Consider the following 19,614-nt stretch of genomic DNA (forward strand, 5'->3'; position numbering starts at 1 on the left):
TACCCAACTCCCTCAGTCACTCCTCATTTGGTTTCCAGATCTTCTTCTTCTTCTTCTTCTTCTTCTTCTTCTTCTTCTTCTTCTTCTTCTTCTTCTTCTTTTCCTTCTTCTTCATTTTGTATACTGCTCTACATCTGTAGATCTCGGGTTGGTTTCCCTCCTCTGCACATGTTCTTGCTTGTAGAATTTCCTTCTTCTCCCATTCTTGGGCAAAGTTCTTGAGCGGGCGGGTGGTCACAGACCCGATCCAGGCGCTCTTGGAGGAAACTGGTTTTCTAGATCCATTTAGTCCATCCCCTCATTTGCACCTTCTCTCATGAGTGGCAGCCCCCACTCCCTCTTAACATATCTTCAGGTTAAGAACCTGTTTCTGCCTGATCCCATGCTCCTATGTTCTAGGCCCTTAGCCTCACGAAAATAGGATTGCTCTGGTTTAAAGATTATCCTGAGAGGACGCAGAGTTGTGCAATGCTTTCCCCACTTAGAAGAAAGAGTAAATGTTGCTGCAAGGGAACAGCTTTGAAATACCTTGAGAAATGCTCAGAACCAAACAACTTTCAGAAAGAGATTGTGGCATAGCCTTCCTTGCGCTGTTCCACAATTGGGACATATTTTATGTCCCCAGCTGTCAGAAACCACCCAGCACATTAGCAAGCATTCTAACCTAGCCTACTCCTGATGCATCCTTTTTTAAAATTTATGCTGAATTTTAGATTAGGGAAACACTCAAATATTCATTTTCCTCGCCTCAGTTCTGAAGTCATGCAGTTTTGGAACATCGGAAGCCGATGGCTTTGTTGTAGTCTAGTACCTTTTCGGATTCTGTATAGGGATGTGTAGGAATATCACCATCCAGTAAACACAAAACAGTGTTTTAATAAAACCATTACTGTAGCATAGCGGTTAAGACAAAGATCAGGGAACTTCTGCCATCCAGTTCAAATCTCACCTTGGCTGTGAATTCCTGGAGTCAGGCTTGCCAACGCTATGGGGATGAGGCCTCTACAGCCCCCCAATGTCCACAGAGATGGGGCTCAGCCCCCCCCCATCTTGAGGGGGAAGAGGAGGCATGGTGGGATGTTGCCCTGACATCATGCGACCTTGGCAGGATGTCACCCTGGGTCGACCAGCATGGCCTGGAGCACAAATGTCACATGGCTGGCCTCTACCCATGTGACAGTCATGCACGATGTCCATGACGTCATGTGCAGCTCTCCCCCCAGTGTTGGGCGCAACTCAGCACCTTGAGCCCTGCGTAGTCTTGGCTTATCTCCCGGGAATAATAACATCCTATCAATGTTTCAGGGTTGTTTGATAGATGATAGAGAATATTTACTTGAGCTGAATTGGGCATATAGGTGCTGTATAAATACTAAGCATTGCTATAATATACTGGCTCCCGGTATGTTTCCGAGCACAATTCAAAGTGTTGGTGCTGACCTTTAAAGCCCTAAATGGCCTTGGTCCAGTATATCTGAAGGAGCGTCTCCACCCCCATCGTTCAGCCCGGACACTGAGGTCCGGCTCCGAGGGCCTTCTGGCGGTTTCCTCCCTGCGAGAAGCCAAGTTACAGGGAACCAGGGCCAAGTTACAGAGGGCCTTCTTGGTAGTGGCACCCACCCTGTGGAATGCCCTCCCACCAGATGTCAAAGAGAAAAACAACTACCAGACATTTAGAAGACTTCTGAAGGCAGCCCTGTTTAGGGAAGCTTTTAATGTTTAATAGATTATTCTATTTTAATATTCTGTTGAAAGCCACCCAGGGTGACTAGGGAAACCCAGCCAGATGGGCGGGGTATAAATAATTTATTATTATTATTATTATTACTACACAAGGCTTGGGAACTTGTATCCCTGTACAACTTGCTGGGACTCCAGCTCCCATCATTTCCAGTCAGAGTGCCCAGAGGTCAGGAATGATGGGAGTTGTAGTCCAACAACATCGATAGGCCACCTCCTTTACAAACAACTATCTGGTTTTGTGGATATAATCAGAAGCACAGGTACACAGGCAAAAAGATATTCACATAAAAACAAATAATGCAATAGTGAATAGATCTATTGGGGGGGGGGGGAGAAACGAGACTCGTCAAATAGAAGGGTTGGGGGATTCTCTAGGGCAAGGAATGCCCCTCCCTTTGAAGAATTGACTTGCTTTATGAAGGAGCAGGACTGTTATCTATCAGAAGAGGTGAATTAGTTGAAGACTATCATGTGTTCAGTGGAATCAAAGTGAGGGTTGTAAGAGAGGAAAATAAAATAGTTGAAATAACGTGAAGTCCTTTGAAGCCCAGGTGTCATTAAGTCTCCAGTTTGCAGTCTTGTCTTCTTGCCAACATAAAGGATAAAGACCCAGCAAGAAACAGGATAAAATAGAGTTGTACTCTCCAGGGGAGTGACTAATTTTTTTAAAGGGTTCTTGAAGTCCGCAGAGTGCCGTAACCCAGGGAGCCACCTCTCAAAGCTGCTCCACTCCATGAAGTCGGGCTGCCAGTCTTTCAAGGCACAGAATCTCGCTGTTCCTTTCAAGAAATTGTACTTTTAAGGTTCTGAGGAAATATTAGAAGCAACGTAGGTTTGGGCACAAAACAATTACAAGCTGCCGAAGGGGGGAAAAAACGGAGCCTGTGCGTCTACATTTGTATGGCAAAGGAAGGAAGATTGCTGTACAGTGGATGCTCAGGTTGCGAATGTGATCTTTGCGGGATGCACGTTCACAACCCGCAGCGTTCGCAACCCACGTCTGCGCATGCGTGGGTTGCGATTCGGCGCTTCTGCGCATGCGCAAACCATCGAAACCCGGAAGTAACCCGTTCAGGTACTTCTGGGTTTCGGCAGTACGCAACCCAAAAAACACAACTTGAAGCGTCTGTAACCCGAGGTATGACTGTACTTTTAGATATTTTATTTTTTTAAAAGATTTTTATTAAGTTTTTCAAAAGTTATATAAAAACAAAACAGTAATAAAAAACAGACAAAGAAAACAAGACAAAAGAAAAAACAAGTATAATTTCATTCCCTTTTTTTCTTATAACTTACTTCCCCATACCTCCCCTCTCTGTATTCCAATTTCTATTTTATTAATTCAGCAAATCCTTTCCCTTAATTTCGTTTAGTTTTTAACCCTTCTTTTCTTACTACTTATCCAATCCGGCTGGAAACCACACAATTTCTAAACCAATGTCATTCTAACATTCATTAATTTTGCAATATTTCTTGAGATAGTCCTTAAATTTCTTCCAATCTTCTTCTGCCGTCTCTCTCCCCTGGTCTCGGATTCTGCCAGACATTTCTGCCAGTCCCATATAGTCTATCACCTTCATCTGCCATTCTTCCAAGGTGGGTAGATCTTGTGTCTTCCAATACTTTGCGATGAGTATTCTTGCTGCTGTTGTAGCATACATAAAGAATGTTCTATCCTTCTTTGGCACCGTTTGGCCGACAATACCCAAGAGAAAGGCCTCTGGTTTCTGACTGTACTTTTAGATAGATAGGTAGATAGATCGATAGATCGATAGATCGATCGATAGATCGATCGATAGATAGATAGATAGATAGATAGATAGATAGATAGAGTGGAAACAGAACTGTTAGAACCTAAGACTAAGGTACTTTCAAGAATGTATAACTTGCTGTTAAAATGGAACACACAAGATGAAATGGTTAAATCGGCTATGATAAAGTGGGCACAGGATATTGGGTATAATATCATGTTTGAGGACTGGGAAAGGTTGTGGACCACTGGGTTGAACTTCACTGCATGTAATGCTTTGAAGGAAAATGTAATGAAAATGATATATAGATGGTACATGACCCCAGTTAAACTTGCCAAAATATACCATTTGTCTGATAACAAATGCTGGAAATGTAAAGGAAATGAAGGAACTTTCTTTCACCTCTGGTGGACGTGCCCTAGAGTGAAGGCTTTCTGGGAAATGATATATAATGAGTTGAAAAAGGTATTTAAGTATACCTTCCCTAAGAAACCAGAGGCCTTCCTCCTGGGTATTGTCGGCCAGAGGGTGATAAAGAAGGACAGAACTTTTTTCCTGTATGCAACAACGGCAGCAAGGATACTCATCGCTAAGCATTGGAAAACTCAAGATCTACCCACACTGGAAGAATGGCAGATGCAACTGATAGACTATATGGAACTGGCTGAGATGACCGGCAGAATCCGAGACCTGGGAGAGGAGAAGGTTGAAGAAGACTGGAATAAATTTAAGATTTATTTACAAAAATATTGTAATTTGGTTGAATGTTAAGAAGGATGCTAGATCATAAATAATTGAGCACCACTAAATTAGATGGAATTAGGATGATAAGTGAGATTGAGGAAAATATAAATCTTTTGGAGAATTATTATATTACATTTAAAAGAGCGGGACATAAGAACGCAAACAAGATGATAAATTGCTGGTAAAAATATACAATGATGTAAGTGGGAGCGGGAGACGTGAGGGAGTCCAAAGAAGCTATGAAACTATGTTATGATACATGTTATATTGTTTATTATTTTTGCATTTGTATTTAAAAATTTTAATAATTTTTTTTTTAAAAAAAGATAGATAGAGTGATACTGGGCCTACTTGTTTTTAGTAACAGATGTCAGCTGAGCTTTCCTTTTTGACTCTATATGAGTTTATATTTTCCTTCTTAAATTCTGGACGTTTCACTCTGAGGGCCAAGATCCGCGAGTTGTTTGTGTTTTCTTCCTCTCCCCCTCCTCCCCCACCGTGCTTCCCAAATTCAGGTTACTTTTTTGCTACTTCTAGAAGCAAAAATCAGTTGCTAATAATTCTGTAGTTTCTGGGCTGATGTTCAGGTTTCATTTTGAAGTATTTTGTTAAGTGCGTTTCCAGGATTGTAGGGATTAATTAATGCAATTAACCCCTGCATTTTTGCCTAACGGGAAATACTAATATTGGTTCTGCATAAGATTTTGCATACATTATTCATGTATGTGTATATAGCCAGAGATTTGGGTGTTTGGTATACTCTTTCCCCATGACACCTTTTTAAACTGTGGTTGTTGGTTATTTATGCAGTCCCCATCACATTTTTCACTCATTTGGGAAGATCTGTTCCTTTTTAGCAACTGGCCGCCTTCAGTGTTCCTTCTCCCTCTCCCTTTTGCAAAGTGCATGGCATTTTCTTCCAAAAGACACAAGCGAGCTTTCTTCAATAGAGGTTGCGTTGACACGGCAACTGAGAACTGCAGTCAAAGTACATGTCACTATGAAGATTGTGTCGGTTGTTTTGTATGGATGAGTTGCTTTAAAGCAAGCAGATGTGCTTGGGTTTAATCTACATTATTTGCTCGTGGAACCTTAAGTCGTTCCAATGCCAATCTCATGTAAAAGTGGGGTCCAAATTAATGTGAGTGTTGTGGACAGGGTTGCGGACATCTGCCCAGATTTAGTTCCCGCAACAGCCATGGCTTTTTAAATGGGGGAGGAATTAGCCACACGCCCTGTGGGTTGTATCCAGCACTGTGCACAGAGAGTACCTTTAACGCAGCGGCACCTCCCTTCCTTCTCCTCTCCCTTTGCACCCTCTAAATCTGATCTCTCTGGAGCAGATTTTGAGGGTGTGCAGGGGTGACGGCAGTTGCAGAGGAGAGGAGAGGAGGTGAAAGTTCCATTGCACAAATGAAGCCTGCCTATTACAAGTCAAGAAAGGCTTAACCACCTTAAGATCTCCATGGAGAGCTTTCTCTGCAATTCTCTTTTGACAATTCGGTTGATAGAGTTGCCAAAATGGAAGCAAGGAAACAATCGTTCAAGAGAGCTACCTGTTTTTAGTGTTCAATGGTTAATTAACTATTGTAATAATACTTCCTTTCTGTGAGTTTGAATTATGCGAATTTTCACTTCCACTCGCATTTTCATAATTGCAAATAATGTTTAAAAATGCAGGGTATTGGAATGCAGCTCCCATCAGCCTCAACTAGCATTGTGGCTAAGGGTCAGGAATGAGGGAGTTTTAGTTCAGCAATATCTAGAGGGCATCTCATTGGCTAGGCTTGTTGACAATGTCTAATTTCCTGAGACGGTAAAATATTCATTTTCCATTCTGCTAACGTAGCTTAGATAAAGTAGATAAATGTATTAATAGCCCAGGATGCCGATTCAATAGAAAGGCAAACTGTTAGCCTGTCTAGTGAATTGGCATTCAGGGCCATGAATGAATTTAACTTATGCAAATACTGCATACAAAGCTTTTTATTATGTTGAAACATTGCAATAGGCATCTACATCCATGCTCACTTTCATGGATTGAACGAGTTGTTGCGCTCTCTCTCTTGCTCTGTGTGTATGTGTATCACAAAGTATTACTGTGACTTCAATCTCACAATGCTTATTATTCAGTCAGTAATTTATGTACTTGTCCGAATTAAGTTTTTGAGCATTCATTGGAATAGCAGGTATTATGTATGTGAAGAATAAAGCAATAAGTGATTGATCAAATAATACAAAGAGCGTTCTCTTGAAAATACAATTCTGCCCGAGACATAATTAATCTGTGAATATATAAGTAGGGGGTTGATTGCAAAGTAATTAAAAGATCACCTTTACTTTCCCCTTTCCAGCTGCTGCCTATCTATTTCTGTCTCTCCAGGTTTTCCCTAGTTTACTATTCTCTTTTGCTAAACTAACTTAACACAGCCATGTGTCCTGTTCTTTTCTTTAAAAAACAAACACCAAAACCCTAGCATAATTGTTCTTTAAGCCATAGACTTTGCTGTTGCTCATAGATAAGATGGTTATGGATTACTGCACTATTGGCCTGCGTTACCATATTTTTCTGTGTATTGGACGAAGTTTTTTGACTCAAAAATCATGTCAAAAAACTGAGGTCGTCCAATATACGGATAGTAGCATGGGGGGGGGGAGGAGAGAAGCTGTGCACCGCCAGCCAGCCAGTTGGCGGGAGCGCGGCTCCCCCCGATGCTACAGCGAGCGGGGAGCGATCTTGGGGGGTGCTTCCCGCTCACAGCTGCGTGGGGGGAGAGGCTCAACAACTTTGGGCCATCTCCCCTCATTTTCTTAAAATTGAGTCCCGCCCAAATGGGGGGGGGTGGTCTTATACATGGGGGTGACTTATGGATAGATACAATACGCTAGTTGCTATGTTAAGTTGGAAGCTGAAGTCGACACTTGCCCTGTTTCTTAGCGCCAGGCAAAGAAGTCAAACTCCTAGTCCGGCTGCTGTCAAAGGCTTTAATGCATAATATAGACCAGTACCTGGGCAAGGGGCAGGTTACAAGGTACATAAATGGTATATATTTGGCCAGCAGCAGAGCTTTTGCCCACGCAGCCCAGGGCGGGTGTGCTCCCAAGGCGGGCATGGCACAGAAGGTGCTCTCCCAGGCACGGGATAGCTGCTTGGGTGCCCAGGGCGGTGTGAGAGCCCTGCAGCCAGGGGAGGAGTGAGCCACCCATGGCGGACATTTGATGCGCTGCCTACCCGTGACTCCCAAGCCTCCACTAATCTGTCAAAACGAATGGCGAAGGGGGGAATGCTGCTGGCAAAGCGGCGCAGCTCCCCCCTTCACCCCTATGGTTCAGGGTAGGCTTGGGAGTTGTGGGAGGATGACGCGCCGAATGACACCCCCCTCAGTGAGGGCACCTGGGGTGGTGGGCATCCGGGATGGTCCGCCCCCATCGCCCCCCTTCCTGTGCCCCTGCATTTTGCTAAGCACAAGTTGAGGTGTTGATCCAACAGGTAACATGACGGCTGCATCTTCTTTTTGAAGAGCAGGCCTAGCACAGCATTAGTATAGGAAGTAGCCGAGTTTAGGGCTAGGCACTATATTGTTCAAAACCAGCTTGAAATCCGTATCACGATATCGGTTTCATAGTTTTTCTGTGACTTGGCAATATATCGCGAATCACAATGTGTGTTAGGGCTGGATGATATAGATCATCCAAAACCGGTTTCAAGTCCATATTGTGATATTGGTTTAATGATTTTTTTGACCCGGCAGTATGTTGTGAATCGTTGCTGGCATGACGTTTGTTTATTCATTTTTTAAAAGAATCCTACTGAAGATTTTTAGTTCTAAAATCCAAAGGCGTTTATAAAAAAAGGTAATAAAAAGCAGTATATCAAAAAAAGAAGAATACCGAAGAGGAAGAAAATACAAAATGGAATACTCATGATCGTTACAGAACACAATGATATAAAAAAGAGAAAGAGGGGGGGAAAACAGAAAAAATAACTAAGATAATGTAAAAGAATAGAAAAATAGATAAAAAGAACTCCCGCCTCCCAATCTGACAATTATCTGTAACAACAGTTATTCAAAATATTTAACATATACATTCCAGAATAGTTTTTTCCGGTCTGCAGGATGTAACTTTTCCCAAATTTCACAAGCCCAGCCTTTATTTTTTAAGTCACTGAGACAGTGCAATATGGCTGTTGTAAAGTTCTTCTAGTAATCCAAATTCATATTTATCCAGTTTCTGTATAAAATTTATTGTAAAGCCCTTTTAAACAGTAGCTGGTGTTATGTTTTAAGGACAGCTCTGCTTCTCTTCTTCCACTGATGAGCATCTAGACTTTTATAGGTTTGGAATATGAGATTAGCGCTTGGTGTTTTGTTTTGTTTGTTTTTAATAAGCAGCTTCACCTTCATTGGCTCTTTAGCGAGCTCATAATTTTGAACATGCCTTTCCAGAGGTTGGATTTAATGGGCTGGTTACAGAGCAATGCAGCAGCCTTGGGGCTTTGATGTTCTGGACTTTGCCGTGCGCCCCATTGCTTCTGCCATTTCTCCTGATTTATAAAGAGGCTGCCGGTTGATTCTGTTCCTTGAAACCCATATTTCCTCCCATATTTGCAGAAATATCAAGAAATGGCAGAGAAAGCCAAAGAGAAGTTTGCCGCCGCCGAAAAGAGGCAGGAACAGTTGCTCTTTGAGAACTCTCACTTTAAGACCATGTTGACTCAAAACCAAAAAGAGCACATGTCACTTCTGGCGGCGTGCGCGCTGCTTTCCGGAGCCTTGTACGCGCTCTACAGCCGCTCATGCGCCTTATCAACCCAAAGGGACTTCCTCCAAGATCAAGTCAACACCTGCGACGTTTTCAAGCAAGAGATCCGGACTCTGGCCAACGTTTTGTCTGAGGCCGAGGAAAGGAAGCCGAGCGATGGCCAGGCGAAGAAACAAAAACATGGCGGCAGCATGATCCACCTCTTCCGCAAGGGCGTCATTGCCGTGCTGGCAGCCAAGAGGCTTCAGCTGTTGGGCCAGACTTGCAGCTCCCTTTTCTCCTGGGTGGACAGCTTCAGAGAAGGCATAGGAATCTTAGTCTGTGCAGGAGACTCCAAGGATGTGCAGAACCTGTCAAGTAAGATAATCAGCCGGTGATTTATATGTTTGGTGTCAAACTGCACTTTCAGTACTTAAATAACAATTACATTATGCCAAGGCAATGGGGGGCATAGGCTTTATAATTTGAGGGGGGAAATTAAGTTTAAGCTGTTAGACCAAATTTAGCGTGTTAATTAAAAGAGCCCCAAACCCCCAGAGACGGTGTTAAATACACAGGAAACACACACACACCCATCTGAACTGATGGTAAACTGAATCTGGATTGACTGTGACCCATTGCGGATCTGATTGTGTTTAGGAAATGCAGAGTACGCTTTCCATGTGGATTCAGGTCAGGCATAGGCAAACTCTGCCCTCCAGATGTTTTGGGACTACAACTCCCATCATCCCTAGCTAACAGGACCAGTGGCCAGGGATGATGGGAATTGTAGTCTTAAAACATCTTGAGGGCCGAGGTTGCCTATGCCTGATTCAGGTCTCCATTCCATGGTTTCTTGTTCCGTAGTATGGCGTAGCATGATACCTGCACCTGGGCAAGCCATGGTTATCACAAATGAGATCCCTTCAAATCCAGGGTTTGTAAACCCGGTTCATACTCTTGTTGTGTGAGCTCTGCTGGCTGGTTTTAGCCATGGCCATTACTTCTCCATGGTTAAAACAATCCGTGAAGGATTTAAAGCACGAGATGGGAGCGTGCTAGCCTATGGCACATGTCTTAACCATGATTAGGAGATCAGGCTATTGCGTTGTCCCACGGAGCACTGTACCAATGAAATCACGGAAGTTGTTTTATGGTAACCACAGGGAAAGCTTTTTCAGTTGCAATCTATGGTTTGGCTTATCTGAATTGAACTGCCATGAGATTAATAATTGGGGCGTTTGCAGATTTTTAAGAGTTAGTGTAGCATGAGCGTAGCATAAGAGCACAGGAAGTTCCTTATCCCAAGTAAGGCCTCGGGTCCGTCTTGCTCAGCCCTGTCTCTCTGACATCAGCAATGTCTAGGCAACACGATGATACGCAATAGACAATCTTTTATCAAATTCCTTCAAACCATAACAAGTCAAAAATTGAAATCTTTAGTCTCAAAGTCTCTGAAAATCTTTAAATGAAGCAAGGTACCAGACTTTGTACGATGAAAGACAAGCTGTGAAGCTTTGTGTATTCAGCAAATATGATGTCCGGAACAGTGATTCCGGATATTGACTACTGTTTCGTAGAATTCTTTGTCAGCATGGTGGGAGGGTATAGAATTGCTTCATAAACCCATCTTATTTCGATTGAATGCATGTAAATGAAAATATCAAATGCAGTGGAACTGTGCTCATGTAATAATGTAGTCATTGTGTTTTCCCAGCCCACCATCATGTGATCTACTTCTAACCTTCCCCTGGTTGCTAAAGGGTGTGAGCTACAGACTAGAAAGTCTCTGGGTTAAATGTCTCCTGATCTGTGAGCTCCCTAAATGCTCTTGAACCACTGTTCTTTCAACTTCAGTTCCACATCTGCAATATTGGGGTAGTCGTGGCGACTAGACAGTGGGACGTTTTCGACCCTGTATATCTAATTTTTATTGAACAGCTTTGGGTTGGAGACATTATTTGGAGAGTAGGATCATGGTGCTGGGAGAAGCAGGGTTTAACCCTTTTGCCCACTTATAAGCAGCTAAAACATGGTACAAACATCTTTGAGTAAATGTGTGGTTTTTGCAAATAGCCTCCAAATCTGAGTGATTGTTTTAGCAATCTCCCTCGCCGCAAATGTGTTTTAATCTAATACTATGGGATACCATTGATTGTTTTCACTTTTTTGTAATGCAGAGCAACAGAAGGAACACGTCCGTTCTCTTCAAGCGCTCAATTGGCTTACCAGTCCTAGTCTCCTTGCCGCTGTCCTCAGTTCAATGGTTGAGCTACAAGAAGTGGTTAACAAGACAGGTAACGTCTTCCGTTTTTTCTGCTGATCATATCCTAGGTATCTTAAATCTTCAAACAATACGTTTGGGGCAAATGGTACATTTCCCCTGCTAATTATAAGCGGTAAACTGTAGCATCTAGTCTGGTGGGGTGATCCTGTAGAGCTAGCCTGCCATTGTTTCCAGGCACAATTCAAAGTGTTGGTGCTGACCTTTAAAGCCCTAAATGGCCTCGGCCCAGTAGACCTGAAGGAGCATCTCTACCCCCATCGTCCAGCCCGGACACGGAGGTCCAGCTCCAAGGGCTTTCTTGCAGTTCCCTCACTGTGAGAAGCAAAGTTACAGGGAACCAGGCAGAGGGCCTTCTCGGTGGTGGTGCCCGCCTTGTGGAATGCCCTCCCATCAGATGTCAAGGAAATAAACAGCTATCTGACTTTTAGAAGACATCTGAAGGCAGCCCTGTTTAGGGAAGTTTTTAATGTTTGATGTTTTATTACTGGGGTCGGCAACCTAAGGCTCATGGGCCACAAGAAGCCCATCGGGGTCATTTAACCGGCCCATAGACCCCTGCTGCAGGCTCGGGGACCCCCGCCACCTGCCCGTGCACCACGCTAAACCGGCACGGAGCAGAGCGGGGACTGCCTTCCACGACACTGGCCGGCATCCCATTAGCTGCAGGAAGATCCCAGAAATAGTACCTCAGGTTAAGAACTTTGCTTCAGGATGAGAAGAGAAATTGTGCGGTGGCAGCAGGAGGCCCCATTAGCTAAAATGGTGCCTCAGGGTAAGAACGGACCTCCAGAACGAATTAAGTTCTTAACCAGAGGTACCACTGAACATGGTGGCTGAACATGGTCTTAGCTATATGCTGTCAAGGATTTCAGATCCTGACACTCAGGAACAAGGCAGAAATTGTTAACTGGTTGCCTCAGCATCTCGACTGTCCTTGGTATGTGGATACTTCTGCACTCTGGTGACGACCATGAGATTGAATCCACTTACACCATTGCTTGTGGTCCTCAGACAAGGGTTGCGTTTCCCTGAAGCTGGTGTGGCACATCTCCCGAGCCACATGCCACAAACCATGGGAAAATACTAAAACATCTTCAGGTAACAATTGCAGCATGCACCCTGATTCAAGGAACAACACAATTGTTCCACAAACTCAAGGGAGCTTTGGGGTTTAGCTTTCTTAAACAGCAACCAACTGTGCTTGACCACATCTTTTGACTTCCAATCAGTTTAATATGGCTTGGTAGTCCAACAAGAAAGAAAAATCCTGTTGGGTCTATCCAGTTCCACGGCTGCACCCAAAGTATCTCTTTGGACCCAAGGCTTAGAATTCATTTTTACATGAGTGTCAACATTTAGCCAGTTATAACAGTGGCGCTTAGAGGAAACGAGCGTGTAAGATTTATTTGAACGTATTGTGATCACTTGGAGATTAAGCTGAGTTTTTGAACTTTTGGACACACAAACATTAGTAAAGACTCAAGTCCTTCCTTCGTGTTCTGTTTTGCTAAAAAGCAAAGGAAAAAACAAAACACCAGACATCCTTCCCATTGTCACTGGAGTAATCTTTGTCACTTTTCATTGGTTTTTGCTTCATTTGTTTAATAAAGACTTGCTTGCTCTTTGCACTGTAACTGTGTTTGTGCAGGACAATTCTCACACGCTCATCACTGCATAAATTATTTAGTGCTTTTACTGTAATTCCTTGATAGTCTGTGGCCAGGTACTCAGAGTGTATATATTCTTTTCCCTCCGGTTATAGATACAGCAGAATACAGTACCGTGTGGAATTGAATTGTATTCTCATTTCACCTTTCAAAGCCGTGAATGATTCTATCCCCGCACATTTCTTTGTTTTAGTCAGAACCATTATTCATTAAAAATTAACCAGAGGTGATGCTTTGCTTTTAGAAACTGTGTGCTTTCCCATCCTGGAAATATTTTTATTTTCTTTTAAAATCTCTCTGGCAATCCTGGGGGGTGGGGGAAAGAAGACTGGTATAGCATTAGCCCGAATGTTATGTGTATATATAAAGTTCAGACTTCTAATTTTAAATAACAGAGATAGAATACAATGCATTATGTAGGGACGTGAGTGGCGCTGTGGTCTAAACCACTGAGCCTCTTGGGCTTGCTGATCGGAAGGCCAGCAGTTCAAATCCCTGCGACAGAGTGAGCTTCTGTTGCTCTGTCCCAGCTCCTGCCAACCTAGCAGTTTGAAAGCATGCCAGTGCAAGTAGATAAATAGGTACTGCTGTGGCGGGAAGGTAAATGGCATTTACACACGCTCTGGTTTCCGTCACGGTGTCCCGTTGCACCAGAAGCGGTTTAGTCCTGCTGGCCACATGACCTGGAAAGCTGTCTGTGGACAAACACCAGCTCCCTCAGCCTAAAAGCGAGATGAGCGCTGCACCCCATAGTCGAATTCAACTGGAGTTAATCATCCAGGCGTCCTTTACCTTACAATGCAGTCTATCAAATGTTTTTATACCAATGGCACTTGATAATTCAAAGTACAACTCTGGCCAAGAAAAACTAAATGGAAACAAAATTAAAACCATAGCCTCTATGCACCCCAAACCTTTGATTCCACATCATGGCTAAGAGCCCCCCTGAACTATTTTTACATGCCCAAGGGGGTTTAATTTGCACTGCTCAAAGAACAGCCCCTCTATCCTGCCCCAGCAAACATATTTCTGAAACCAAGGGGACTTTCAGTGTAATATGACATGTGGGCTCTCGTTATCAAAATGATTTTTTTTCTAACTAAGAAAATCCCAGTGGGGATTATATCCTGGAGGGGGGTGTCCCTGAAGTAGGTTATTTGGAACGGTGCCCAGGCAACTTAAAATCTGAACAGATTATATTCAAGGTTCAATGTTGATACAGAGAAACCGATGATGGTTTTATTGTTTCACATAAAGTACTTTGATTCCATTTGTATCCTACTTCATATTAGTTCAAGTGATCCTTTGGCTGCAGATGAAAATAATATTTTTGGAGTAGTACTCCTATTCTATTTTGCCTGAAATCCTTTGTTTTTGTTCTCACAAGCAAGGGGGAGAAAAAAAGATGGCTTGCTTTAAAAATGTGCCTCGATAGGCTTTCTGCTTTAAACTTTAGAACAAATATTTTAATTCTCTGCAGCAACAGGAGATCTGGTATTCTCCTGAATGTAAATAAGCTCTGCCATGGTTGTCATCTTACCCTGATAGTATCGTAAGACAAGTAATGACAGATTAAGACCTGACTTGCAGAGGGAAAACTAAATTACAAGACTTTTATTAAGGCATAAATAAACCTATTAACCGTTATCTGGAATACCAATTAGTAGTAGGAGCACTGACAATTTTATTTATCAACATTAAACACAATTATTAATTACAGACCTGACGAATCTAGCAGTAAGCAGAACATGTTGGGTGTGCTGGGGCCTTAGGCCCATTATATGAGAAGGATGATTACCAAAATCCATTGGGGAAATAAGTAATTGTAGTTGTAAAATTTTAATTGCCTTGGAATAAGGTAAATTATATTCTCTTGTCTTGGAATATAAATAGTGTGGCATTAAGGTACCAAGCCTCAGTAGTTTTAAGCAGCAAATGATTTAGACATCTAAGCTGTCAAGAAAGAACGGAAAACAGTTATAAATTTGCTTCAGCGACTTACCTTCTACTTTTGAATCTGTAACACATTCACTGATATTTATAAGCGGTTATTAGTCTGCTTATCCAACAGGTCTGGGGTGTCATATATTGCAACCTGTGGATTAATGCAAGGAAGACGAAGAAAAAGATGCACTATTAGAAGAGATCAAAAGACCAATTCTCATTAGCAAAGCCATTATTTCTCCTGTGGCAAAGTCTGTCCGTGCATATGGACGTACATTTTCACCAGAAGTTAAGAGAATTGTTTGTTGTGTGCAAACGTGGAATTGGAGAGATTCTCTTTCGTCCACCAGAATCTGCCCTGTTACAGATTGGTGTTAGCCAACATAATTTTTACCTAAAGAGTTACAGTCCCAACATGGAATCAAACAAGTACCTATGTAGACAATAGACTGCTCCTCTTCTTGGAGTATTTTGGGGTTGGTTGGTCTACACAGCATTTTATGTAGAAGTTTTTGGGGGAGACCCTCTGCAAGAAACAGTGGGATTCTGTTGAACAATCATGCACTAAGGAGCATGAGTTGCAAACCTTCCAACATTTCTCCGATGAAAATAGGGACATCCTATTCAATAACAATAATAACAATAACAATAACAATAATAATAATAATATATGCTGTCCGTCTGACTGGGTTTCCCCAGCCACTCTAGGCAGTTTCCAACATATATAAAAACATAATAAAGCATTAAACATTTTTTTAAAAAATCCCTATATAGTGGTACCTCGGTTTTTGAGCATCTCGGAAGCCAAACTATTCGGAACCCGAACGCCGAAAACCCAGAAGTAATTGCTTCCATTTTCAAACACGCCTCAGAACAGCTTCTACTCTGTGGTGTTCTATTTTTCCCATTGACTTTGCCGACCACCCTTTGTGCCTCGGTTGTCAAATGTTTTGGAAGTCAGAACTGTCTTCTGGAAAGGATTACGTTCGACAGCCGAGGTACCATTGTACTGGGCTGCCTTCAGATGTCTTCTAACGGTTCGATAGTTACTTATCTCCTTGGCTTGGAGGGGTCACATATGTCCATACCCTCCAACATTTTTCTGATGAAAATAGGGGCGTCCTAAGGAAAAGCAGGACGTTCTGGGATCAAATTAGAAACTGGGATGGTTTCTGTAAATCTGGGACTGTCCCTGGAAAATAGGGACATTTGGAGGGTCTGAAATAACTCAAAATCACCAGCAGGTTTCCTCAGAAGTAAGCACCTCTGTGTTCCATAGGGTTCAGTCTCTAAGAAAGTTGCATAAAACTGGAACCTTTGGTTATTTTCATATTGGGGGTGTGGAATTCTGTATGTTAAAATGCCCAGAGCATTGTGTTTCACTGTTTCCTATATGAAGCATTTCCATAATTTATATGTACTCAGTGGGAGGCAGGCCCAAATCCGCTTGTTTAATGGACTTTGCTTCTTTTTCTTCTCAAGATCTGAATTCGTGGCTTTCTGGACATTTGCTTATCAGTGCGGCGAGGAATTCTTTTTCAAAACTCATGGACAAACTTTTCATCATGATGGAGTTTGCCGTAGCAGACGGCCGCCAGAGCATTACCTACATCGAGAAAGACACCTTGGTTCAGAGATTGGCTCGCGGGCTCCATAAAATAAATGCTCAGGCTCTTAAAGCAGGCATCAATGATAGAGCCCCTGCTACGGTTTGTATGAAAGCAATTAGCATACAACAGCTACTGTGCTCGGGGAATTTGCTTTCAGGTGGCTGTGGGTTTTTATTCTCTGCCCCGCAACACTTAGTTTGTGCAGCATCAGAGTGTTCTGCCTTAAAAGTAAAATTGGAAAATTACAAGAAAGGGAGTGTATTTTTCAAACCGTATCTAGCTTTGATATTCTCTCTCTCTCTTTCTCTCTTGTTTTTAAAAACAAAACAAAACTTCGTTTCCAGTCATTAGCACTCAAGGCAAGGCACAGTCTTCTTTTTAAAAGCAAATCTTTTAAGAGCAGTCCATGATTTTAAAATTGTAAAAGTGCTTTAAGTATCACTTATTGCATACTTGGGTTGTGCATTACTACAAAAGTGCATGTGCTATATGTACAAAAATACGATAAATGTTTCCTCAACACGGACCTCTGCCTTGTTTTGAGTTTTGGAATATATCCTCTGTTTGTACATATTGCTTCAGGAGTATGCAATAGTAGCTTTCAGAATGTTTCACTTTTCTGGGTGAATTCAGAAAACATGCTTCATTTTAATTTCCCCATGCTTTAAATGCTATTGATTTATTGCCTAATCAGCGCAGCTAACAATATTGTTTCCTCTCTCCCCCCCCCTTTTTACTACCAGAAAAGCATAGCATTCTTGCAGAGGCAAATATTTGAATTTACACAAAGGCTACATACAGCAGAAGTGGAACGGCGGTCACTCCGCTTAGAGCTCACAGAATTCAAACGGAATTTGAATGAGATGAGAAACGAGGCTGACAAAGCCCAGAGCCTGCAAGAGCAATTAAATGCATTTAAGCAATCTGTAAGTATATTTGATTTAGATGGGGGGGAGGAGGAATAACCCTCATCTAAAGGAGAGGTTTCCTTTTGCTCCGTTTTCACTCAGCCTTCCTTAGAAAACCAAATAATAAAATCCATCTATTCTTGCATTCCCTCTCTCTCCCCCCTTCCTTCCACTCTGCCCATGCTCACACAAAAACGATGTCTTGTAAATGTCTCCCTGCTGTGATTCAGGTATATTAAAAGCGGAGAAACAAGTGGTTCTTTCCATATGATTAGTTCCTTATGTTGCAAGATAAAATAGGTTGAGTAAATAATGATGTTTGATCTGTCAACAAAGCCAATTCCCTCCTCCCTGCCTCCAGTTCCTTCAATATTATGCTTGTGCTGCTGGAGAAGTGAACGCTAAAATTGCATGTTAGCATCACTCAAGCAAAGTGATCTGTGTATTCATTCTGCTTTCCTTATCAGCCACGTCGCTCCCAACTGTTGAAACGCTCAACGGAATAAGTGCTGTTTCACATTTTATAAGATACCTATGTGTCGAGACACTTCAGTGTTAGAGTTAGCACGTACTGGTCTACGTTAGAGTAACCCTGTTGTACGACAGTCACAATGCTTGAGGGTTTGGGGAGGTTAGGGAGTGCGGTTGCTGAGGGAAGCCGTGGGAAATGGCAGCCATTCGTGGGATTCCCAGAAGGTGTGTTTGTAGTGAAAGTTCCACGTGTGCAGTTGTCACCTGTGGCAACCTGACCTCGGGTTAAACATTAATTTGGAGTGCCTCCCACGCCGAAATTCTGTAACGGGTGAAAAAAGCCTTCAGGGGCCTGGTGGTCTTGTCACTTCCTCAGCGGTCTGTAAAGGCTTGGTGGATCTGTAAGATTCATTCAGCTTCTTAGTTGCCTTGACCATCTTTCTTCCCTTTGAGAAATAATATAATTTCTTAAAGAAAGGAAGGTGGTGCATTTTTTAAAACAACAACAACAACAAGGAAAACAAGGAAGAGTAAAATGCATACAAGATAGTAATTGCTTTACCTCAAACTATTTCACGTGCTTGTCCCTAAGTGTTCATTTCTAATATACCTGATTTTTGGTATTCTGCCCCCCCCCCCACATTAATTTTTATCTGGCACATATGTATAAATCCTGCCCCCCCCCCCCGTCAGTAGATGGAGATGGGGAATTGCTCTTCTGTAACTTGACCTCAAATCTTGGATCTTGTCCCAACTTTAACCGTAGTTGTTTTTAATTAGACAAAACAGGCTCTACCCTTTATCTGTTTTGGTTTATTAGGTTGCCTTTTGCAATATTTAAATTGGCAAAAGTGCATGGGCATATGTTCATTTTCTTTTTCTTTTTTATTGGAACAGTTTATTTTGTCCTGTTAAATAAGGCAAGGTGTTTCAAACTCAAAACAAAGAACTTCCCGTATCATACTCTAAAGGAACATGTAATAAAAAGTTTTCTTCATACATATACGAACTAAGGATTCCAGTCCATTCTAATATGTACAGTACAAACCAGACAAATCTCTGCAAAAGAGAAATTTCAATTTGCATTGGGTATGATGTGCTAACTTCATTAGAAAACATTAAAGCGACTAACTTCACATTTAAGTCTCACACAGAACCGACAGCAAACACTTGATTTAGGGTGGTAGGAAGAAAAGATGGCAGCTTATGTGTTTATGGATCCATCAACCACGAGAATGAGATTTCACAAGTATATGAATACCTTGCTTTAAACACTGTTTGCTCTGGACAGCATTCTTTCAGAACAAGTCCCTAAAATTACAATCTGGGTGATAGACGGAGTGATATATTCCTCCAGAAGAGTTCAAAATGAGAGCCAGAGTCTTTGATTAGGCTGAATTTATGGAAGATGGCTTACTGATGCTGAACTACAATAGCAAGATTGCTTTTTTCCCCACCTAAAACATTTCGCATATTGCAGTCATTGGCTTGGCCTGTATGTATGGCTCTGAGCTTAGGCGTTATGTTTGGAACAATGTAGATACCTTTGTTCAAATCAGCTCCTTTTGCAGAAATAATTTTCTGACCTCTTTTTAATCAGAAAAAAGCTCCCCTTGCGCTTGTACTTCTGCACCAGGTTTCCAAGGGAATCTGGCGAATAAATATCGCAGGGCAATTTAGCACTGCATAATGGTCCCGACTAAGACAAGATCTATCGAGTGTTTTTAAAACTTTTGCATTAAAATG

General features: G+C 42.2%; 1 protein-coding gene across 4 annotated transcripts in view; it reads left to right on the forward strand.

Annotated features, from left to right (window-relative positions):
- Nucleotides 1-19,614, forward strand: part of CCDC171 (coiled-coil domain containing 171) — a 216,156-nt gene that overhangs the window by 85,793 nt on the left and 110,749 nt on the right. For all 4 annotated transcript variants that reach the window (XM_083718393.1, XM_083718395.1, XM_083718392.1 and 1 more), the window contains 4 exons: nt 8,852-9,359; nt 11,162-11,278; nt 16,362-16,588; nt 17,233-17,415. In XM_083718393.1, coding sequence (XP_083574519.1) covers nt 8,852-9,359; nt 11,162-11,278; nt 16,362-16,588; nt 17,233-17,415 — 1,035 coding nt within the window. The remainder of the gene's footprint in view (nt 1-8,851; nt 9,360-11,161; nt 11,279-16,361; nt 16,589-17,232; nt 17,416-19,614) is intronic.

Source organism: Podarcis gaigeae (assembly GCF_964106915.1).
Source record: "Podarcis gaigeae genome assembly, chromosome: 17".
Lineage (NCBI taxonomy): Eukaryota > Metazoa > Chordata > Lepidosauria > Squamata > Lacertidae > Podarcis > Podarcis gaigeae.